This window comes from Xiphophorus maculatus, chromosome 12, assembly GCF_002775205.1.
Source record: "Xiphophorus maculatus strain JP 163 A chromosome 12, X_maculatus-5.0-male, whole genome shotgun sequence".
Lineage (NCBI taxonomy): Eukaryota > Metazoa > Chordata > Actinopteri > Cyprinodontiformes > Poeciliidae > Xiphophorus > Xiphophorus maculatus.
The window spans coordinates 4,673,628-4,699,343 of record NC_036454.1 but is presented as its reverse complement, the minus strand read 5'-3'; the positions used below and the strand labels follow the sequence as shown (position 1 = coordinate 4,699,343).

The 25,716-nt window shown below is 36.8% G+C and overlaps 1 protein-coding gene across 5 annotated transcripts in view; it reads right to left on the bottom strand.

The window, feature by feature from the left end:
- The window catches only part of wdfy3 (WD repeat and FYVE domain containing 3), a 112,664-nt gene extending 93,900 nt beyond the window's left edge, over positions 1 to 18,764 (bottom strand). For 4 of the 5 annotated variants that reach the window (XM_023344141.1, XM_023344143.1, XM_023344142.1 and 1 more), the window contains exon 1: positions 8,712 to 9,012. In XM_023344141.1, coding sequence (XP_023199909.1) covers positions 8,712 to 8,740 — 29 coding nt within the window. In that variant the 5' untranslated portion in view covers positions 8,741 to 9,012. Of the gene's footprint in view, positions 1 to 8,711; positions 9,013 to 18,540 lie in introns of those variants that run through there. The other variant, XM_023344144.1, reaches the window with a different exon arrangement.
- Between the last annotated feature and the right edge of the window lie 6,952 nt (positions 18,765 to 25,716).

Sequence of the window (25,716 nt, the reverse complement as noted above, 5' to 3'; positions counted from 1 at the left end):
AGGCCCAACCGACGCCTATCAGTCTCGTCAGACTGCAGGCCCAACCGACGCCTATCAGTCTCGTCAGACTGCAGGCCCAACCGACGCCTATCAGTCTCGTCAGACTGCAGGCCCAACCGACGCCTATCAGTCTCGTCAGACTGCAGGCCCAACCGACGCCTATCAGTCTCGTCAGACTGCAGGCCCAACCGACGCCTATCAGTCTCGTCAGACTGCAGGCCCAACCGACGCCTATCAGTCTCGTCAGACTGCAGGCCCCAACCAACGTGGTGCGCCTATCAGTCATCCGACTGCAGGCCAGCCAGGCCTCGGCCCGGCTCCCTCTTTTGGGGGGAAGACTATCCCGAGCTCGCCGAGCAGACCGCCTGCTCACGGCGATCCTCGGCTCACGGTCTTCTGCCGGGTCCGAGCGCCAAAGAAATTGTACCATTAAATCTTTTTAACTGCTATTTTCTTCTCTGTGTGAGTCTCTCCAGATTGAAATGGAGCCTTGGCGAAAATTCAAACTGGGAGACTCGACCAGCTTCACCACATCATCTAATCACTACGCCCGACCGCAGCCAATCCGGACCGGAGCTTCACGCCGCTCCAGCCAATCGTCGTCCAAAGACACCTTCAAAAGTCCAAGCTACCCTGGGGTCTTCCTGCTCGTCAGCCGTGCTTCGACCCACCTCCTCCCCTTCTCCACCTTCACCATGAGGGTCGTCCTCCAGGATCCCTTGTGCTCTTCCTCTCCAAGCTCCGCTCCACCACCAGTTTCGGTCCCGGGGGGAAGACTATCCCGAGCTCGCCGAGCAGACCGCCTGCTCACGGCGATCCTCGGCTCACGGTCTTCTGCCGGGTCCGAGCGCCAAAGAAATTGTACCATTAAATCTTTTTAACTGCTATTTTCTTCTCTGTGTGAGTCTCTCCAGATTGAAATGACATTGAGAACTGCTGTAACCAGAATATAATTGGCATTTTGTTTTATTTATTTAAAAGTGATATAATCTGCCAATGGAATTAGTACTTTTTCGTAAATTTAAAGAAATTATTGATATCAAACAAGCTCCTATATCTTGTAACTGAAAAGTTACTTTTAAGTTAGTTTTGTCTTATTTCAAGTGTATCGAGTTATTTTCACTAGAAGCTAGACCAAAACTACTTGGTAAAACTTTATGTTTTAGCAGCGTAAACAAGGAAGAACACGGTGATCTCTGCAGATTTTCTCTCAGGTTGTGGGCCGCACCAATCAGTTCCTCTACAGCGACTGTCCTTCCTCTTCCTACTATGACACAAATCACTGTTTATTTCTATTTTACTCCTAATAACATGCTAGTTCTAATCACAAATCCACATTAGCTCTCTACTGGATTTTTGGCATTTTCAACTTCAACTAGTCAGATAGCAGAAAGTCTGTGGGGCTTGTGGGGAAAAGCTGCTGGTGTACAGTGCGTTTGTCTGAGCCAGCAAAGTGATCAAGAAGTGGCTTTAGTAGCATCAGCACTAAAGTCCAGACTTTAGCCGCCAGCTCAGATAGAAACTCGGGTCGTGTCCTGTTGAACAGCTTCCAGGCAAGAAGAAAAACTCGCAGGACATCAGAAATGAAGGAACCAAAAGCAGAAGTGGTTTAAATATATCCGGCCCGACGAGCCCCAAGTCATCACTCTATGATGTAGGAAACGTTATGAAACCGTCAGTCGGATCAGCTTGGATCAGGTCAAACTGCAATAAGAAACTATTCTAGAATTGTCAAATTGGTGTAAAGATTAGCCAAAGTGTTGCTCCAATGATCTGAATATTTCTCAGCATTCATGGCAATTTTGTAAAATAATAAACCTCAAAAATTAAATAAGAAATGGTTATCAGAACAGCTGTAACCAGAATATAATTGAGGTTTACTGAGGACAAAAGGAAAAGGAAGTAAAAATGAGGCACCAAGTCAATGGCAAATTTGTTACAAAGTTTTAAAAATTAAACATCGGACATGTAAATAGGGCTAATATGATTAATTGGATTAGTAGAATGAATTGTAATCGTTGACAATTATTTAAATAATTTAATATGTTAACTGGAGTATTTACACAACATATTCAGATCAGTAAGAAAAAAAATTATAAAAACTACAAATATTTTGCATTTAAGGGTAAAAAAAGACATTATTTGTAGATATTTTCTAACTAGAACTCCTCGAGTAGCATAGTTTTAGCTTCACCTGGTTTAAATGCTGTAAAAATAAAATCTATTCATCACCATTTGCTATCTAAATATTAATTGGTTGATCCAAAAATAATCAACAGATGCATCTTTTGCTACAAGTGTTCACTGAAGGAATACTGTTATTGCATTTCAGGCAATAAAGTATTTATTTTTTCATTTAAAAGGAAAAAAAATGTTTGTTTATTTGCATCTTTTAATGTGTTTCTAATGTTGTATAAAAAGGATTACATGACAAATCTGCAGAATGTGCCAAGTTTCTTATCCAATTAACCGAATAATCGTCAAACAATCGATTAATTGATGACTATTGTTATTTATTTAGAGCAAATAACCACAAATGGGTTGAGGTCAATTATATTACAAAAACATTACATGAGTTTCCCCTTATTGTTACATGTTTATGCTGAAACAGCTCATCTATTTCTGTCCTGTAATGTATCCCTGAAGCACATCAAAGCCAGCATTTATTCCTGAACAATGCTGACTGTTGGCTTTGCTGCGAGGAGCCCATGTAACGGAGAGCCAGTGAAGCAGATACGAGTGCAGAGAGAACGGCGGAGCCGGAGCACAGCGAGGAACCGGACCGCAAACTGGGCCAAACACATGTCATACGACTTCAGCATAAGGCTGAGCTGGAAAAACCAACAAAAGGGAAGGCAGTGACATATGAAGGATTAGCGCTCACTCCACCTACAGCAACCCGAGTCCTGCAGACTTCCTTCTCTGGTTCTGGTAGAACAGAAATAGACATTTTACCAGAAAGATGGTGGTGGGTTTAGAAGACTTATAGAACAGGTTATAATGTGATAAATTAAGGTTTCGAATAATAGTTTAGGCCTTTCGCAATAAATAATTAATCAGTTTCATGTTAAATTAAAACAGGCTCAATAATTTCCATTTTCAAGATTTATTTTTTATTCTCCCTTTCTACCAAAAAATGGATGAAAAAGTCTTCAATCTGCTCCTTTGGTCTCAGCTAGCTTTGTTTTTGTAAGGATAATTTTGCTTAAAGAGACAATAAAACTAAATGTATTTATTGTTTCTGTTGTTTATTTAATTTGGATATTTAAAATGTTTTCCAGTTCCAGTGTTCAATGTTCATTTGAATTTGAAGTTTATTGATCTTTGAGAATTGCAATATTTACAAATATTATTGGCATTGCAGTTTTTCTAACAGTGGGACAAAAGCAGCAATTGCTCCACAGAAAAATTGATTTTGAATCTGTTTAAGTTCAGAACAATGCCACCGCTTGGCTGCGCCTTCTAAAAAAAAAACTGGAGCAAAATCAAGTCAAACGCAAACCTCGCTGATTAATGATCTGATGCTACACAGTAACCAGACCACAAAGTTACCAGCCAAACACACAAATGATTAAATAAAAGCAGCTGACACAATATGACAGTCCACATGGGAACCAAACACCGAAGGATCAGAGGAAATTTCACTGGCCCCCTGTAGTCTCAGATAAAAGGCTCTGAAACACTTTCCTTACTTTATAAATCACTGAATAATTTAGATCTCTTGTTGTTGTGTCAACCTTTCAGATTACGCTGGTGTTCTGGTTAAAGTCTACTTTAAATCCACAGAATCAGAACCAAATAGGGAGAAGCAGCATTCGGTTTTTATGCTCCACTAATCTGAAACAAACCAAAACTGCTGAAACACAGAGTTCCGTAAACTCAAGGCTAAAATCTCAAACCCAAAGTAAGTTTTCTCTTACTTTGTCACTGCAATATAAAGTTCTGCTTGTTTGTCATTTTATTTTCCATTTATTTATGAAAGGCACTTTGAATTGCCTTGTTGCTGAAAATGTGCATTTCATGAAGAGAAGCATTTGTGTTTGTGCTGCTTTGACTGAAGTGCTGTGAGGTCAAAGCCATACAGTCTGATACCAAAAGATATTTTATCACTTTTTATCATTATTGCAATAAATGCTACAAAATATTGAGACCAAATTTAAACTCCAGATGGAAAAAAATGAGGAATCCGTCATTGTACTTCTTTTTGAACAAAGCTGATACAAATTAGCAAAGTACAATAAAAAATAATTAAATTAGTGTCTGCAGTCACATGATGCCACTTGGGCTTCATAAGAGTTGTTAAGAGTAACATAAATGAAAACGCTTTGCAGCCACACAACAAGATGCTAAATTTGCTCCTTGCTAAGTTAATTTTTCCAGCCTCCTAAAATATCTTCATTATCAAATCTAGTTTTCCCATCACATAATCAGCCTGTTTTCCATTTTAGTATAAAGCAACCTACCCACACCTTTGGCAACTGAGCACAGCTAATTTCTTCACAGAGATGCGAGTCTCTCTTATCTCCTGGTGCAAAATGGCTGCAGAGAATAAACTGCAAGCACAAGCAATTTAAATTCCTTACAGGATACCAATTTCTCCACCCAACACTGGCAGCTGTGGAGCTAGATTTTCATACATGGGATGGCCAGAGAGTCAGCAGAGTTTTAATATAGAGTTCCACAAGTTAATAAAAGGTTAAAAAAAAAAAAAACCCTAAAGTTCTCTAACATTGTACCCAAAGAACACCTCTTTACTACTATACCTCTCTACTTGGCAAATGCCCAACTTTCTCTCAGTTACAGGAGTTGCAGCTAGTAGCAGAACATCTGTATTTTTGACTTAAAAAAGCAGAAGAGTTTAAAGAGGAAGTACATTCATAATACATTTCAAATACAAAAATTGGTCTCATAAGCATAATTTTGACGTTTTTACATTTACCGATATTTCTTGTTCCACTTTCTGCAATTTCTTTTAATCCACTAGAGTAGCAAATTACCAGTTGCAAACAAGTTTTCATTAAAATTCTCCATATTTTAGCTTTACAACCATTATAGTTCTTATGTTAAACAGTGGATGGCGCTGCAGGTACAATTAAGCAATTATTCAGATGCTAAACTTAAAGCATCTGAATAATGCTTTAAATTATTTTAATTTTAAGATTTTGTTTACTGAGACTTTATAATTTATTTTGTTTATGGTTTGGGTTATGTGTGGTTTTTATTTCCGTTGTATTTATTGTTGTGTTTTGTACAAAATCAAATTTTATTCATCTTTGCTAGGGCGAATTTGCATTATGATGCTATTATCAATCTATTACTTTAAAATGGTCTCAAAAACAATATTATCATTTATCACAACTATTTCTGTGAATATTTATCATCCAGTAAAATTTATCGTGACAATCTGACTGTATTAAAAAAGCAGAAGTTTAAAGAGGAAGTACATTCATAATACATTTACAAATACAAAAATTGGTCTCATAAGTGTAATTTTGACGTTTTTACATTTACTGATATTTCTTCCTCTGTGTTTTTAGTTATATGTATAAGTGGCCCAGACTTCAGGCTCTATGTCACCAATCTTCCTGTTTGGTGAACTGAACACACAGACTCTTACAGTATGTGTGCAACCGATCGAAAACTCCAAGTTAGGTCAAACGACTAGGCCTGTTGCCATAAGCAATAAATCAATTAATTGCATGATAAATAAAACACACTCAATTTCCAATAGCATGATTTATTTTTATTCTATTTTCTCTCTTTCTAGAGAGAGTCTTCAGTCTTCAGTCTGGTGTTTTGGTCTCAGCTAGCTCCTTTATTTGTTTACAGAGATTCCATAATTCATTTTATTTGCTGTTTCTGATGTCTTGTTTGTTTATTTTGGATATTTAAAATGTCTTCCAGTTCCAGTGCTTAGTGTTCATTAGAATTTAAAGTTTATTGATCTTTAATAATGTCTTCTTGCATTATTATTTCATAACAATTATATTACTTGAAAATGGTCTTAAAACAACAATATTATCGTTTATCGCAATAACTTCTGTGACCATTTATCGTCCAGCAAAATGTGTTATTGTGCATCTATTAGATGTAATAGAAAAGAAATTTTAATCAATGTCTAGGACCTGACCTACAGAGGCAGACGGCACACTGAATATTGATGAATCTCAAGGAAAGCTGAAATGACAAGGACGATAAAGACAGCATCTTTAATGATGTTACCTTCATTGTTCAAAGAATCACCATCATAGTGCAAAAAGTAAGTGCATTTGTCACAACTAATTGTATGTTACAGGCACATCCAGGGCTCCTAACAGAAAAAACTGCATCAGAAAATGTTTTTGTCTTGGCTGGAGCAAAGAAAACGAGTTGGTGGCATCAATGGAATGTCAACTCCCTTGCAGTGGGAATCTGTGCCTGTTTCCTGGGTCTTCCCGTCTTTTTTTTATTTTTTTAAAGCACTCTCTTTAAGCGAACGCCAGCTTCAATGAACGTCTTGAAGAGTTAACAGTAACTCCTGGGAGATGAAGGCAGCCAATGCCCTGGAAAGGCCCAGCTCTTCAAAAGCCTGTGTGGTTGTTCCTCTGGAGAAAGTGACGTAATGTCAGCCTCTTGTCTGACAGTTTGCAGGGGAAGGTGGAGGAGAAAGAGAAAAGGAATGGGGGGGATTTGACAGGAGCGAGATAAAACACAAACTTTCCCAACAAAATGCTAATTCAGAGAAACTAAAAGACCATGCTGGCAGAGTGCTGATTTCACGCCAACCCCCCACACAAATGCTGGTATGTTTGGTTTCAAAGAGAGAAACTGTCTGTGCTGGAAACATTAGAAAAATCCACTGCAGGATTTGATTAATTTGTGTAAGAAATATTCTGATCATTTGGTAGGTGACCAGTTGGCCGATGTTAAAGTAGCTCCACTGTGAAGATGCAAATAATGTTTTTTCCTCTAGTCTGTGAACACACCATGGCAAATCGGTTCATTTGCTATAATAATAGCCTCAGTGTGAAAGTTTTTCCTAAGTGAGTGTATCTGCCACCTCTGCAAAGTGTTTAACGTTAGGTTAGAGGAAGCACAGAGGTGTGAGGACGTCCTAGAAGACTTGAGTTATATCTGCCATTCATTTTACTATTAACATGCAGCTATTGCTTTCCTTTATAGTAATATTTGCTAGATTCATGGATAAAGTGAAGTATACTTATTTACAGAAGCATCGGTGACGCTTTGACTGGAATAAAGTTCTCAATTATTCTTTTCTTTACTAAGAACAACAACAGATTTAGTTTTGATTTTGCTTTAATTTTACAGTTAAGCCCAAAACAGTGAATACTCTTGGCAGATGCTGATTTAAATCAACAAAAACAGAGACAGGTATCTAAAAAATCCATAAAACAACGTAAAATAAACAATTTGGGGAAAAAAAAGTTCTAAAATGCAAGAAAAAAAAAGCATGGAGAAGATTGTTTGTACTCTTTCCAATGGGCAAAATAAAAATATTGATTAACCTTCCAGGAATTTAACTTTTCTCATACCGGTGTACCGATTTCTATCAATTACTTATCTTTAAGAAGCCTGATCTGCTCATGCGTTAAGATGTTAATACTACTTCCAGTCTAACAAATACCAAAAATACTACACGCATTGTGTTTTGTTCCATGTGCATTAACTAAAATGACAAAACATTGATGGTTTAACAATAGGTTCCCATAGCAACCATTGTGAGGCATTGGCTATTGTCTGGATGTTAATCTAGCAAAAGAATGAGCTGCCTTTATCAAAAGTTAGTCAATAATTCCCTCAGCATATTGAAAATGTCACTATGTGCCTTAAATATTCGTTTATTTTTGAATTTCCAGTCACATTGTAAAGTATTTATTATTATAACTTCTAAATATGAAGGAGCTTTTAGTTTTTTGCGATATTTTTAGAATATTTTTGCTGTCTACGACCGTTTTATGAGCCCTGATGCTTTAAGTATTAACTGAGATAAATATTATGTAATATTCTTCTGTCTTTTTACATTACATTTGTTATTTGGATCTAATGAGGGATTTATCTGCATCTATTTAGCAAATGGTGGCAACAGAGACATCTGTGCAGTTTGCCAAACATATATTCCAGAGACTCCTCAATACTTTTGTCATGATAACACATTTTGCTGGACAATAAATTGTCCCAGAAGTTATTACATTAAACTATAATCTTGTTGTTTTGAGACCATTTTAGGTAATATAATGGTAATGGCACAATAATGCAAGAATACATTCTCAAATATTAATAAACTTTAAATTCAAATAAACATTTAACACAGGAACTGGAAGACATTTTATACATCCAAAATAAATAATCAAAACAACAGAAACAACTCATAAATTGGATTATGAAGCCTATGAAAACAAAATAATTACAAGTTGAGACCAAAGCAGCAGACTGAGGATTTTTCTCATCCTGTTTCTCGTAGAAAGAGAGAAAAGAGAAAAAAATTTGTGCAACTGGAAATTATTAAGCTCATTTTAATTTATCGTACCATTAATTGATTTATTTATTGCTTATTGCGACAGACCTAATCCTCAGAGATTAAAACAACAGAAAATAAGGGCTGTGATGATCAATAACCTGTAAACTGGTGTGTTTCTATATCGGTGAAGTGAGTAAACAAACTAAGAGTCGTCACGGAGACAAGCTTAGCACCCGGCTCTGATTTCTCCTACCTGCTGTTCTCTCTGCGCTCTGCCAGCATTTCAACTCTTCACCATCAGAAGAAACAAAAATATCCCATCAAAAGGCAGAAATCAGCCGCTCGTGCCCCTGTGAAAACGTCCCTTTCCGAAAAGCCCAGGCGATGGCGGAGTCATGCCTTTCCGTCTTGGCAGCATCAGAACAGCACATGCTACGTACGGATGCACAGAGCGCGGAGGCAGGGATCGTCTTCAACTGGCAGTGCTAGAGGCTTTGTTTTCCACTAAGCGTACTGTGTGTGTGCGTGTGTGTGTGTGTGGTCTGCCGGGACTGGCACAGCTGATCCCCCCCTGACACCGGGTGGAGTGTACAGAGCTTCAGAGAGAGAGAGAGAGGAGGGTGGAGTGTGGCGAACACTACAGCCATAACAGAGAGGAATGAACCATTTCGTCAGGAGGAGGAGACGCACGACTCCCAGAAATGAGCAAAATTAAAAAATTAAAACCACTGACATTATGGTTCAAGGAATTAAAGTTAACTTGTAAAAAAATTGTCAAAAGTTCAAGTAAATGTGTAAAGTTGTATATAAAAAAAACACTTTAGGGTGTATTTACACCAGTCTTGTTTAATCTGCTTAAACAGAACTACAGTTTGTTTGTTTGTCAGTTCACTTTAACACTGCACTTTGTCAAACGATACAAACCAATTGAAAAACCTGTTCCCCTCCTCGCCTGTTGTGGCGCTGCACCAAGAACTATGTAAGGAAACATCCAAAAACCTCTGAAGAAGACACTGAGCGCAACGTCCGTCTTCACAAATGTAATTGTAGATTGTAGAATTTCTCTTTTTTGCTATTTCTCCTGTTAGAGATAGATTCTTGCGTTTTTTTGTTTGTTTGGAAAATTTGTAAAGTTGGATTAAAAAAAAATCAGACCTGTTTAGTCTGCTTTACTCAAACTCTAGTAGGTTTGTTGGTTTGCTTTAACATTGCCGTTTGTAAGAAAATCCAAACTAATTGAAAAAAAACCCATTCCCCTCCTTGCCTGTGGTGGCGCTGCAACAAGAACTATGGAAGAAAACAAACCGCATCAAACTCTAATTCAGATCAAAAAGTGAACACTGGTCTGTTTGGTTGAAGTGAACTCTGGCACTGTTTGAATGGATATGTGAATGCTACACAGACCCCAACAGGAAGCACACTGGGTAAATACAAGGCATTCTGGGTAAATACAACCAAAACAAACGCAGGAGTTTGCTTTGGTCACAAAAGAGAAATCCCACTACCTAATCTTAATTTATTATGATATTAATTGATTCATTGCATTTTGCGACAGGCCTAACGAGAATGATCCCTTTTAAAACTCTGCTATTTGAGTTTTTATTTTTATCTTTTGGCACCAGTGGCCTTTGATGAACAGTAAATAGATGGAGATCATGCAGAAAGTGGGAATCAAACCCAGGACAACGGTATCGAGGACTATAACCTCTTCACATGGTGAATGTGCTCTGCTAACTGAGCCACCCAGAGCTCCTGGATTTATTTTTTACTGAAGGTTGAAATTTGCTCACATATTTATGAGGAAGGAGACTCAGGAATATGGTTTCCAGATGCACACTGAGGTGTATAAAATCAGTCTAGCAGGGAAAAAACATCCTGCGCCGCGCCGAATGAAGCCTGCAACACATTCTCATAACAAAACACACAAACTTGAATATACAGCTGAAGATTTAAAAAGTAAACAATAAAATAAAACACCAACCAGTCTCAGAGGCTTTAACTGCAGCGAGAGAAAAAGCTGTTGCCTTATACAGCCTTAAGGGATCCTTAGCAACCAGAATGTTATTTGTCGCAATATCTGCCTAAAACTGGGCTCATTGTGTGAACTGGAACTGCATTATAAATGTTTATATGAGCATGCAGGGCATTTTATATTATGACTCAATGTGGCTATGCGTTAGAGTTTATGAAAAACACATCAAAATAAATTACAGCAATAAACAAAGCTGGAATATTTCATTTTCCATCTGTCCAATAAAACAGCAAACCATTACCCTGCTTTCACTAGAGTCTATAGAATAACCCCAAAGCCGACATCCAGCCTCAAAACACCGCCCAATAAAACGCAGAACCATAAACCCATTATTTATAAAAAAAAACAATAATTTGTATTGAAATTCCCGAATGCTTTAAAATGGATAAATTATCCTTGAATTTAAACAGCACAATAAATGGCGCACAATAGCTAAATAAGACATAACTGTGTACTTGGCAACGTCTGTTTAGCAGTAAACTGACTTCCTGTTATCCTCAGCACTTTTGGTTCCTTCTGAGAATGAAAAAAACCTGAAATTATTCAGTTTAATTATAAACAAACGTCCTGTGGTTCCTAAAATAATTCTGCAAAATAAGTTTAAAAGCACATAAGATGAGAGATGAGACTAGATGAGACAGACAGACCTTATTAACCCTTTTGGGGTTTTCGCTCTGGGAAATGATGTATATGTATACCATATACCACACAAACATCACGTGTGTTCCCTCAAGAAGTACACACAGAGCAACAAGATGGAAATAAACATCAGTTAATAACATAGGCCCAGTTTTACTTCTTGGACTGATAAAGATACGTTTAGGCCTGTCGCAATTAACAATAAATCAATTAATCACAAGATAAATTAAAAACAGCTCAATAATATCTGTTTGTATGATTTATCAACAATTTTGTTTACAGAGACTTAACTGAATTTATTAGATGTTTCGTGTTATTTTGTTTATTTATTTTGCATATCTAAAATGTCGTCCAGTTCCTGTGTTAAATGTTCATTAGAATTTATAGTTTATTAATATTTGAGAATGTTTCTTGCATTATTATGCCATTACCATCTTACTACTTGAAAATGGTCTCAAAGCAACAATATTATTGTTTATTGTTTTTCACTTCGTCATCCTCTTTGTAAAGCATTTCACTTGGTCCAAAAGGAAGTGCTCTTTGTTCTCTGAGAGGTGAATTAGCGCCAGTCTTGTCCTGCATTATCCGCAAGATTTACATGTAGCTTCATAGTTTCACCGAATCAATAACAGGCTAACAAAGCACAAAATCCAAAGAGCTGCAGCACAAAGAGGAAATCACAGGGATAAGATGTAATATCAGGTCAGAAGATTTGCTTTCATTCTTTCATATAGGTGCAGTTACTAAAATGTTTCTATTTACATTCAAGTAAAACTGAATGAAATGCAATTTATAGTAAGAGACAACATATGGAGTCTAATTTCCCGATTTCTCCCTTTTCTCTTTAGAGCTTTTTGATACATAGAGTTATGATTATTTCTAAAAGTCTCCATCATGTCTTAATAACATTGATAATAAATGATATTTGCAGTGGAAAATGACGGATATATGGCCGTTATCTCAAGTTATCACAAGTTTCCTTTCAGATGTTTCACTCTAGTTTGTCCACTTCATTCCACCCCAACCTTTTTTACATGACTTACCAAGATGATAAACCAGATTATCACCACATGTAAATAAGATCTTCTTTGTTGGGATTAGTTAACCCAGAAAGTAACCCTGTTTCTGTTGAACCTGTTTCAGCATCGGGATCAGACAACAAAGCAACTGTTAGTTCCAGGCCAGTGAAATGCAAATATTCTGATAAAATCCACAGCTACCAAACATCAAAGCTGGGGAAGACATACAATAAACACATGGTAAATTATCAGAATATATTTTAATACTCATAAGAATATACAAACAGTTTTAAAGGGCACTACAGAGTAATATTTGCCTAAATTTGGGCTACAATCAAACTGACAAGCTATTAGAAAACCGCAACACAGCTCATTAACAGTCAACACCTATTAAATTAACTGCTAAATCTACCTAAAATAAGACACAGTTTATGTGATAAAATGAACCAAAACATCAAATTCAGATGAATGATATGCATTTATGTCAAGGCAACCCTTGTTTTAGCCCTGCAGAGGAAAGCAGACTCAACTACTGACAGGAGTTTCAAGTTACAAAGCCTGCTAGCAATGAAAGCCGAGTGGGAGAAAAGCAGAAGAATGGAAGAAGTCAAGGCTAAAGCTACCGTATGCTCACATTCAATTTGTGAAGGTCTTGAGCTTTTCCTATTAAAAACAGTCTGTCAGACACAATGAAAGGAAATTAAACTGCTGGATCAGTCTTGACATGCGACCTATCAATCAAAAACTACAACATACAACCGATTCTGAGCAATGAAGGCTACCAACAACCTTCAGTGTGCTCATTAAAATGAAGTGGTATTTTCTACGACATGCTGAGACATGTCTGCAGCTCTGCACGCAGTACAGGACAGTTCTTCTTGTTTTATCCTATTAAACTGTTACCCACTGCAAATGCAACCTATGTCTGACTTATTTTAGGGAAGTCCGGATAGCAAAAATCCAGTCTTTTCATCCAAAAATCTAATTGCTGCCACTTCCATTTGCAGTATTAAATCAGATACATATCCAATAGTCTTCAAACATATGAAGTCATGTCACATTTTATCTCATTAACATGTGACATGCATCATAATTCTGCACCAGAAGAAGCCAGAAGTGGTAAATTCAGTTAAGGGTCCCCCCAGTGTATTATAAGCCTGGCGGGCCACCAAGCTTCACTTGGGGTCTAAAGCTTATAAGTGTAGTAAAAGCCTAGCAAGCCACAAGGTTGTTATTGGGGTGCAATAAGTGTAGTAAAAGCCTGGCGGGCTACCAGGCTTTTCTTGCACCTCCACCAGGCTTAGGTGGATTATAAGCCTGACTGGTCACCAAGCTTTTCCTGTTTCAGAAGTAAAACTCATGACTGTATTTTAAGCCTGGCGGGTGACCAGCCTGTACTTGCACCCCCATCAAGCACCAGTAACAGTGACACCAGAGTCTCTTTGGTGAAACGTAAAGTCAGTATTTGAACACATAGGGATACTAAGGTTAGGTGTCCTTTTTTATTCACCACAGCCTGTTGTTACTAGTCTGTATGCCAACTACTTTAGTGAATAAAGTAGTCATGTCAAAAGAATTATCTATTTTTTTGCGTTTGCTTTTTAAGACTTTATAGTTGTTTAGGCATTGTTAATCATGTCTTCCAATAGCAAATAATTACCTACTCATGTTTTCAAATTTCTTGTCAACTTTAAACATTTCTTAGCTTAAAAACACGATGGGCTGCTGGATAACTGCCTTACCATCCCAATCACTGGGCTTAGCAAGTTTTCATGAGGAAACCCTGAAGGATGTAAACAATGGAAGCAGTGCCTTTACTTTGGATAGAGCTAATCTAATAGGAAGACAGCAAATCTTGTGGTAGGTATAAGTCAAGAATCGAGGGAGTGGGGGGCGAGGAATAATTTAGATGCTGTCCTTTATATAACAATACAATTTTTAAAGACATGTGTTAGATGAAATTAGTATTGGTATTTCAAAGCCTTCAAAAACAGTAAATAAACCAAAACATTCAGATCTGTGCATCTGTACCACATCAGAAATCCTCATATGATACTTCAGAGTCAATAGGGGTTAGTTCACTTCATCACTCACTTTCAAGGATGGAGCTATAAAAGTACTAAAACAGGAAAAACAAAGTTCATGAAATCAGAGCCTCTTGCTTCCAGTACCAGCACACAGTGACTCTGCTGTCCTTTCACACACAGCTCTCTGTGCAGAAATAAACTCAATTTCAAGATAAAGTTACAACCAGACAGAAACACTGTTTAGCATCGAGAGCAACGTGCAAATCCATCTAAATGCTCAACATTAACCGCCACTTCAGATAATTTGGTTTTTATATTAGATTTGACTCTAATGATTATCTGTGGCCAAGAAAGGTGGAAAAGTGCTGCTTCATTGCATTTTTCTGGTGGCTACAGAGATTCTTCTTTTAGCCACATCTGCAGACTTTATCCTGAAGAAACTTTAGTGAAACAGGATCAGCTTGTGTGCATATTTTATGCCTATTGCTATTAAGGCTTGCAGCTGGAGGAAAATGACACTGATAAGGCCTTTAAACCTAATTTATGTCATACAAAAACCGTTATTTCTGTGTGAGCAACAGACTGAAAATTAACAAGGTGTGAGGTATTTTCTACACAAGATTTTTGGGTAAAGGGTTATATTAAAAAGTTTTAGAAATGACAAATCCTATTCTAAACCTAAGAGAAACAAACACATGATTTTTATCATCAGTTAAATCTATAATTTTAAAAATCTAAATTTGTCATGGTTATCAATATGTTGTTTCAGGGCGAAAGTAATGCACCAGCAGCAAAAATATATTTACAATTAAGCCCAAAAGTATTTACAACCTTTCCATATTTGGTTTTAACATCATTTGAATGACAGATTTTTTCTGAGTGGTAAGTTTCTATGCATCACAAAACTGAAACAAAGTTCAAGAAAACTGCAAAACAGCTAAAACATTGAGTTTCTTCAATTTAAGCTGTTACTGATCTTCCAAGGAGTGAATTTCCAGAAAATCCACCTCAAAGTCAGACAGTTCAATGCTTAGAGAAATGAAAGAAAATCCCAAGAGCTCCATTTCAGATATTAAAGGTTTCATTTAGCATGTTAAATGCCCCATGCTAAAGGTCATCACAGTACAATAAGAAAAGGACTGAACAAGTGTGGCTTGCTTTATAAATTGAGAATAAGGAGAAGACTTCCTTTTTATAAAAATAACATGACTTAGGTTTCCACAGCTGAATCGTAATGAGCAAGAGGCATGATTTTTGTTTCTACTGCACAGAAGTATGTTTAGAAGAAATAAGTGCAAACATCTGGTAAAATCTGTCCAGCATGATGGTGAAGGTGTGATGATTAGGGTTGTTTTTCATCCACTAAGTGAGGACAATTTGTAGATGGAGTCTGATTTCTGTAAAAGCATTCTAGGTTAAACATGGGGGGTCTGAGAGACAGCTGAATCCTGGGAAAACTGGGTCAAGTCAAAGCAGTTAAATAAAAGTGGATCTACAAGCTAGGCAGCTTCTCTACTTTGCGGTCAACTTTGTTGAACACGTTCTAACATTGCGAAGGCTGGCATTCTGATCTTATGCACCTGAGGTTAGACTCAAGTAGGGATCTGGGAAATCCAAATAATTTTCATTCTTTCCTGCTATGCAGAAGCCTTAAAGTTATTCATTTATACCATGAAGGTACAAATAACTGCAAAGAGCATTAAGAAGATTGTAAAAGCACAGAAGATATTACTACCACCAATCAATTGATTGTTAATTACAATCACTGGCTGCAGCTACAATTTTGAAGCTTTTTATTTGTGATTGAGGGTTGCACATTTCTTTCCAGGTACTCCATAAACATGACTGCATTTCCATTAACCGTAGAATTATGTAAACTGAAATTACGAAAATAAATTTGCTTAATGAAAAAATGCCAATTTTGAAAAAACTAATGTCTTTTATAAAAAAGGGTTTTCAGAAATATTGAAAGATATATGTTGCAAAACTAGAATAGAAACACTTTCTTCGAATCACCGGAGTCATATGATCAACAGCCGAACTGGCGAAAACGACAAAGAAAACAACAGAAAGTGGTAGGAGGATGATGGCTTGTTTTTGTTTCTGGCTTCACCAGAGCTCTTACAGAATCACACAGTTCATAAAAAGTTGTGTCTCATTCAAACGTGTTGAATCCCTCACTCTTCTATAAAATGACCGACTACAATCTCCCCAAAATGCTGCTTACATAGCCGCTTTAAAGTATGAGGGGTTTGTTGCTCCATAAGCTAAATAAGACGCCGACGTCTCCTCTGATGGCGGACAGATGAGAGCTAGAGCCATGGCTGAAACTGTTTACATCCCCCGCTTACATCATTTTTAATGATTTAGTGAACAATCTTGTACACATTTGATTTTAATTTCATGGAAACAACTCAATTGCAAAATTGTGTTTTTTTTCACATTAGCAGAATATTGACAAAGATTTGCCCATATTTGTAATGGGAACACAGTCTGTGAGGTTGATTGGTCTCTCTAAATTGTTGTAAGGTATGACTGGCTGTGTTGCCCTGTGTTGGACTGGAAATCTGCTCAGAAGTACCCTGCGTCTCGCCCAATGACCACTGGAGATAAGCACATCCAGCCATGCACGGATAAGTGGGTACAGACAATGGACAGACAGATGGATGGGTTGCAGATTTGAGAATTACCAACAAAAATGTAAACACAACCACAACAATTTTCTTAATTTCTACTTGCAACATATGCCTGGAGACAACTATATAACTCTAGCCACATTTCCATTGACCACATGACTGTACAAGTTTACATTTCGAGAATAAATCTGCTTAATGGAGACTGTCAAATTTTGAAAACCCCCCCAACTTTTTCAATAAAACCTTTCGCCGCTAGGATGAGGTGGGTTTTTTTTTGTTTTTTTTACAATTGATTAAAATTAGTTTATTTCACAAAACTGCAATGAAAACATTTTACGTATCACATGAGTCACCACGTGTTGCCACTAGCAACAAAGAAGACGACAGCAGAAAGTAGTTGGTGGGTCATGGATCAGCATGTTTTATAATCATTTATTGTGTGAACAAACTTATTCACGTGTGTTTTAATTGCACTTCTCGTTCAAAGGAAACACCGCATTTGCGAAATTGTGTTTCTTTCAACATTAGCGGAAAAAAGACAAATATTATGCACATTTGTAATGGAGTAGCCGCTAATGTTAAACTTTCCAACTACCTGTACACCAAAAATCAACTGACAGGACGCATGAGAAGACAACTTATCAAGATCTGGATTCCTTTAAAAATTGGGAAACTTTAAAATGCAACTAAAATACTTAGTGTTAAAAATAAAACTAGCAGAAATAATTTTGCCTAAAGACAGAATATTCTCTGTTGCTTTGTTTAAAAGTAAGAAATATGGATTCAAACCTACACAAGACATTCGACTGACATGTACTCTAAACAGATCGTGCATTTGGGTCACCATTTCTAAATAAATTGCAGCAAAATTTCAGATGTAGATATTCTGTTAAAATATACCCACAATATTTATATAATTTTGTTGTTTTAATGCCAATATGAGTTAAATCGTTTGCTTTGACATACCTTATACAAGGCAGAGATAAAGATGTAGGTTAATTAACTGGTGTGCAGACATCCAGGTCGGCCCTAAACCCACAAACAAAACGCTGACCAGAAGCAACCACAGGTTATTCTAAATCTGCACCTTTGGCGTACAAGAATACAACAAATCTGGCCGATATAACCACCCAGAATATGCAAAATATCTAGAATATACAGTCAAAAGCCATCGATGGTTAAGGATTTTGTTCCCCAACCATGATTTACTAATGTTGACGAATAAAAATGTGTTAACACTGAATCATTCTCGTGGTCTGTCAAGGTTATCTTGTCGGTGTCCTTGTGGGGTTTTTTTTTCCAAAGCAGCCCATTTTCCTTCAGCCAGCCCCAGCAGCTCGGGGTTAAAACCCAGCTGCAGACCTGCAGTTGATCACCGAAACGCCTCCAGTTGAAACATGTTAGCTCAAAGAAGCTAACCAGCTGATCGCACTAGCATCGCAGCATCTGAGCGACAACTGTCAAACTAAACCGTGACGTCTTCAAATGAATTGCTTTGAAAATAACAAATTATAAAGATATATATTAAAACTATACTTTATAGTGCGACAATTGAGTTCTTAATCTCGTTTTTGATGGTGTTATTGTGACGCTAACAGCGGCTGCACCGTTGCTGGTGCCGTTAACTGACGTGATGAACATTCCTGTATATGCTAACTGTGCTAAGCGGCTAGCTGGCGATGCTAACTAGCCGCTCCAGAGACCTGAGCGTATCCGCCGTCCTACTCACCAGTGAGCGGCCTCTGAGGCGAAGTACTTCGGTGGGAACGTTGACGATAACCTCCAATGTGTGCATCCATATGTCTCAGACGATGCGCAAACCTAACAGCGCTGAGCGCTTCCTCTCCTTCCTTCTACCGGTGGCCATTTTTTCCTCAACATCCAAATAAAGCGGAGCTCGTCCCGGTTGCGATTAGGTCCCAGCGCCGAGTTTCCTCCAAACAGCATCCTCCTCCTGACACCGCCAGCGTGGAGAGGGGAGCCACATCTGCAACACAAAGCTGACATCTGTTGGATTCTCCTAGGAAAAGCACTCAATGACTTGCATTAAAGGGCACAGATCTAAAAAATATATTCTTACTCCTTTTCTTAGGGCCTACACCAGTGCAGTGGTGTCCACATTTTGAATGTTTTTTGCAATTTAAAAAAAAAAAAAAGGTAATCCGCTCAGTAATAATCAAACTTTAAATCATTGTAGACTGAAAACGTAAAGAAATTCTGGCATGTTAAGGACCAAAATGACAATAATTAATTTAAGTAACAAAAAATAAAATCAGGGAAAATAACTTTTTTTCCAAATCAGTTTCTTTCAATAAGAATCTTCTGAAACTTTAATAAAAACTGCAGGTGTGTCTGAGTCTGTTGAAGTTTTGATCAAGACATGTTTGTTTTTCATTCAGTGAGTAGAAAATCCAGAAATTTTACTCAAGTAATAGTAGAGATACTTCATAATAAAGTTACTCAAGTAAAAGTAGGGAGTAGTAAAATACTCTACATGTAATTTTTTTCCTAAAAAGTTACTAAAGTAAATGCAAATGAGTAAATGTAACTAGTTACTACCAGACTCTTGTCATCACACCTGAGTAAAGCACTCCATATTACTGGTTTTAAAACAAAAACAACAGGCTTTTATAATTTTTGCAGTGTTAGCTACTATTAGCAACACAAATTTTGACAATGGTGTGTTTCCATTAAGCAAATTAATTTTGTTTCAATTTGCACATTAGTGGAAAAGCAGCTTGTGGAAACTTCACAATGAACTTCAAGCAACATGGATGCTGGTCCTCTTCACTCTTCCTCCAGACTGACTGACCTTGATATCGAAGTAAAATGTAAACTTTACACTTTTTCCTTCCACTGAATCTTCTATGAATATGCTTGGATGCAGCACTCTGTGAACAACCAGCTTCTTTAATTATGTGGCTTCCTCTCCTTGATTAAATCCTGCTGACCCAGAGTGAAGACCACTGAGAGGCTCAGAAAACCTTTTCAAGTGTTTAGAGTTAATTAGCTGAGTAGGGAGTGACACCATGAGTTTGCAATAACTCACTTTTCCACAATATTCTAATATTTGAGATGCTGAATTCTGGGTTTTAGTTATCTGAGTCATAATAAAAACCCATATTAAAGCTAATGTTAGCTACAAAGCTAAAACTAGGTAAAATACTAATGACGTACAAGAAATAAGGACTTGAAATATTTTACGTGATGTGTAATGAATCCATATAATTGTCTGAGCATTGTCACAATATTTTTTTTTAGCTATACTTAGAAGTTTTTCTATTTATTTACTACTAATGAATTATGTAAATCAAGGAAGTATTCAAAAAATCTAAGTATTTTACAGAAAAAATAATGTACATGGTACATTCAAATACATTGGAAATTAAATTCAGCAAAACAGTGGTTGAGGACAAATATTAACTGGTAAAACGGCACATTTACAGTTAATCTAAATTTAAAGGAGCTAGCAGTATACTTCACGTCTTCTTGTGTTTATATGAACAATAAAAGCTAACAAAGTGTATATTGACTTAGACTACTTAGCTTTAATTTCATATTTGAAGTAAGTTATTTTTGTGAAACATACTTTGGCCGCCAGGTGGTGCTGTGGTCCAGCTCTTTATTCCAGGAGCCATTTAACATGAGAATATTCTGACATTACAGTAAATGACCGCCAGGTGTCGCCATTTCTCCCTTGATAATAGAAATCTCCGCTGCTGTGCGGGTTGTTGTTTCCTCAGTAGTGGAAACCACATACCACATTAACCCAGGTTGTGATTTAATGCGTTGATGTCATGCCTGAGGTGATTTCTTAAGTTACTGTTACCGACGGTATTTTTTTTTATTCTTATTAGAATAGTTAAGGATGTGTAAGTGATAAAAATGCAATATTTGTCAATAGTTTGACTATTTTTCATCTTATTTTTGTGTAGATTTACTGCCCATCCTAGTGGAAATGCTGAGTCGTTTCAGTTAAATCTTTTGTTCATATCTTTCCACTGGGCCCTATAATCAAAGTTTAAATCTTTCTGTGGTTTTAAGGCTTGGCAAATGAATAAAGAAAAAAAAATCCCTGGGTGTGAAATCCTGTTGTTATTAGGCAATAAAAAAAAATGGCAGTTCATATCTTACCTGAATTTCAACGTGATCAAAGCAGTTGGTGTTAAAATAATGTAATACTCTACGGCTTTAACAAGCTCAAACATTTTGTTAGCCACTACCCTACATTTAAAGAAATACTTAATTTGGCATTACAAAAGCAAATGTGCAAAGGCGTGTTAAGGTCACTGTGGGATAAAAAAAAAAAAAGAAGTAAATTTCCACCCTAAAAAACTCAGAAATGTTCCTGAAATAAACAAAATAAGTTCTGAGCTCTATAAAAGTTAGCTTAAAAAAAAACCTCTGAATTTTTTAGCTTAATCTAAGAAATTTTCTAGAAAGAAACTTGGACATTTATGAGTTTGAGAAGTCAAAAATGTTCTAAAAAAACTCAGAAATTTTGAGATTTAAAATAAAAAATTCCTAGTTTCAGAAGTGAAAATCTTTTAACATTTGAAACTCAGAAAATGCTTTTTTTTTTTAGAAAATTTTTTAGATTAACTTAAAAATTTCTGAGTTTTTCCTAACAAATGCTTAACATTTCAAACTCAAATTTAACATTTTTTTTCTGTGAAATAATAAAAACGTGATGAGCAGTAAATAGTTTGGCCACTAACCACATGTCAGGTTTCATTTTCTTCTGCTGCTTCTTAATTCCGGTTGGTATTCCAGGTGCATTTGGTTTTCCTCGTTTGTCCTGTTTTTTTTGTGTGTTTTTTTTCTGGAGCATTCCTGTTTTATATTATTTGACAACAGCTTTATCTCCATTCACCTGAGGACATTCAGTGTTTATGTAGCGTCGGTTCACGTCAAACATCATGTTTTCTCAAAAAGGGCAAGCGAGTCCAATTTTTATCCATTTACATAAGATCCAAATCAATGCTGCTTGTTCCAGTAGAATCCAATAGCAACATGTTTATTGTTTAATTGACTCTTTAACCTTTTATGTTACCTGATGTTCACACCTGGGTTTGGTTCCCAGCTGTCACTCACCTGTTGTTCAGCTGTCAGCAGCTCCTCAGGGCTCAATGTTCAGCCTGGTTTCTGTTAATCCTTTAAATATGTCTGTGTGTTTTATCACACTTCTATTTATTGTTTTTACACCTTAACTCAATGTTCTGGATTAACTTGCTCCAAAGTTTCAGTATTAAAGGGGCAGGATCATGTTACATTGACATTTTAGCTAAAGTTATTCCCCTCATCACAAACAAACCTGGCGTGTTGCTTTGATTCTTTCATGAATGTTTGAGAAATCCTTTAATCTCCATGGCAACCATTCAGCTGAGCAAAACTCCTGGTTGGACCTAGCTCCGCCTACAAGGACACAGCTCCTCCTTGGAACTGCAGTTTCTAAGCTTCTAAGCTTCTGCCACACAGCTCCTTCAGACTAGCCAGCAGCAATTAGCAAACACAGCTGATCTCTTTATAGGAGCTACTTGTCAGTGAAACACTGGAAAAAACGTTGTTAAAAAGTTAAAACAGGAACCCGATTTCAAGGAGTTAAAAAAAAATAGTAAGTTATATTTGGTGTACATGACAGCATTTTGATTTTGCTCTGAAATTAAATCATGTGCCTGGAAAACACACAATGAAGCCCCTCCAAGGCCTGCATGTTTTAAATCATTCGAACGGCTCAATGCCTTCCTGCGCATGTCATCAATCATTTAATTGATTAAAGTCTATTTAACCATCCAAACATTTTTAGAGTTGACATCTGAATCTAGAAAGCTTTGTCTAATTTGTGAAGTCATGATGTCAGGGGAACTGATTTGACATTCTGTCTCTTTCAGAGCTCAGATAAAGTAATTATTATTTTCCTCTGGTCTCATGAACAATCAGACGGTTTGGTCGTTTAGATTCAGAGTTTATTAGAACCGAGTAGATTTACAACAAGTCTCTTTGTATGAGAAAGAAAATGGATGCAGAGCTGTCTGTACGGAGGAAAATTATTGCCAATAGTAGAAGAAAAATATAATGAGATTAAAGTTTGAATTCTGATATTAAAGTTAAAATTCTGAGATTGAAGTACATTTTTTTCATTCTGTGGCCCACATCCTTTCCCATAATCTCCCTCCTGCACTGACCCTGCTCAAACCAGATCGGCTGTAAAGCACCTGTCACATTGTGTAGATCTCTTCATCCTCTTTGAGCCTTAAAGCCAAACACTGAGGAAATAAAACAGGCTGGAAGTGAGAGCAGCGCCACACGTGCCAGAACCAGCATCCCTGAGGCGGCGTATTCCCAGCACCGATACCAAACCAACCGCAGCCTGCAGGATGGGTGGCCGGCTTCAACCAACCGCCAACTATTCAGCTGGTGGTTGGTGGAAAATTCCCACAGAGTCTGCGATTATCTAAACAAAAAGAACAATAATGCTCCAGTAAACGACATCAAATATCTCTGGCAGCATTTCAAACCTCCTCTAAGCAAGTTTGAACAAGAAGCGTAAACACGCTGGTGCAACTATGAAAAGCAAAGACAGAAACGAAACTTTGGCTCCCGTTTTATCTTTCTGCAGCGTTCCTCTAACTTTCATTTACTGGTAAATAATAAAATGATGCTGTGATTAATTTAAAGGGTTAATCCTCTAACTTTCATTTACTGGTAAATAATAAAATGATGCTGTGATTAATTTAAAGGGTTAATCCTCTAACTTTCATTTACTGGTAAATAATAAAATGATGCTGTGATTAATTTAAAGGGTTAATCCTCTAACTTTCATTTACTGGTAAATCATAAAATGATGCTAACAAAAACGGTTTGTGTTTGCAGAAAACAGTCATGTAGGTGAAACACTCCCTTATGTTTCAGTACAAATATACCAGAAAACTGCAAAAACACAAAATCTGACCAAGGATTTTTGGTCTCATTTCTTGTGCAAATATCTTACTACACTGGAAGAAATAAGACAAAACTAACTTATAAGTTACTTTTTATCAAGACATATAACCTTGTTTTTAGTAAGAAATTCTCTAATTGATGAAAACCTACTAGTTCCGATGGCAGATTATTTAACGTATAACTAGGCATTTTTCCTGTTTTAAGTGAAAAAAAATCTGCCAGTGGAACTAGTAGCTTTTAATTAAGAAATTATTGACTTAAAACAAACTTTTTATCTGACTGAAAAGTTACTTTTAGATCACTTTAAGTTAAAAGTCAGAATTTTGAGAAAAATGTCAAAATTCTGAGAAGGAAAATTCAGAAAAGTCTGAGGAAAAAAAGTAATAATTTTGTTTCTGCAGCTGCAGAAAAGTTGAACGTTTAGAGTTCAACTGAATGAATGTCAGTTTGTCCATCACAGTTCAACTTCTTCTTGTATGTTTTCATAACTGCTTCGCTGATGGGTAGCACAAGATGTAATCTACTTTCACTCTGAGCCAGATGTTAGGAAATCTGAAATGTGAAAAAGATCCTGTCTGCAAGATGAAAAGAGGCTTCTGTTTGGATTTCATCGCTGCGGCTCAGAGCTCACTCTGCAACTCAAAAACACTGATAACGTAAGAGAACTTGCTTGTTCTCGCCAAAAAAATTAGATAAGAAAAAGTTAATTTGGGAGTTCATGTCTGACCAGTTTGCTGAAGACGTGGACATTATACGTAGTGCAGAGCTAATAGTTTATGAATGACTCTGGAGGAGCTGCAAAGATCCACCAATCAGGAGGGAGAATATCCATTAAAGATGAATCCACTGCCAGATTATTTCACCTTTAGCTTGTACTTTTCCGTCAATATTAAGGAATTATTTACTTTACAAAGCTCCTATCTTGCTGAAAAGTTACTTGTAAATAACTTCCTGTCTTATTTCAAGCTTACTAAAATATTTGGGCTATAAACTAGATTAAAAGATACTTGGTAAGTGCAATGATACATTTTAAAACTTAAACTCATGCAATCTAACTGATATTAGTTTATGGTTTCTGGGTGCAGTTTACTTCTCTTTTTTGCTGTATTGTTGAGATAAAACTCTTCTTAGTGTTTATTTTTTCCCTACTTTGCAGTGAAAATATATTAATCCCCCTGAAATAAGACAAAAATAACTTAGAAGTTATTTTCCAGCAAGACATAGAAGCTTGTTTTTAGTAAATAGTTCCTTTAAATTGATGGGGAATAAAACAAGTTTCACTGGTAGATTATTTCACCTGCAATATGGGGAAAACATTTTGTTATAAGTGAACTAATCTGCAAATGGAACCAGTTTAATATTCATCAATATTAAAGAATTATTGACCTAAAACAGGCTGCTAAATATCGCTAAAAAGTCACTTATGAGTTAGTTTTGTCTTATTTATTTGTTTTATTTCTTAAGTGGTAAGATTTAAAAAAATTTTTTGCAGTGTTATTCTGACTAAAAACAGAAAGGGAAAGCATGAAGAGGCCCCAGATGGACCGTGTTTGACCCAATCCAAACATGTCCGGTAGTAAAATAAATGACTTTTCACTGTTCAGCAACCAGCAGTCCATTAAAGCTTCAGCGGTGAACACATCGATGGGAGTCGTTTTCCGTTTCCCGTCGCCCCCTAGCCGCAAAATCAAAACTGTCTGCATTCCTCTGGTCTCGGTTTTCCTGAACTGTGAATTCTCAAAGCTAATATTTATTACATCCACCACGTTTTCTGGCAGGAAAATTAGTTTTATTTTAGCGGAAACCTTAACCTTAAAGTCTCTGTTTTCTGAAAATCACGTGGGAACTCCACAAACTGTGGGTGGACGGTGCCAGAGGAGGAGGAGGTTTTCTTCAGGGTGTAAGCGGGAAATTAAAGGAAAATAGATGATTGTGCATCTTTTTTTTTACTCTAAGTTGACAC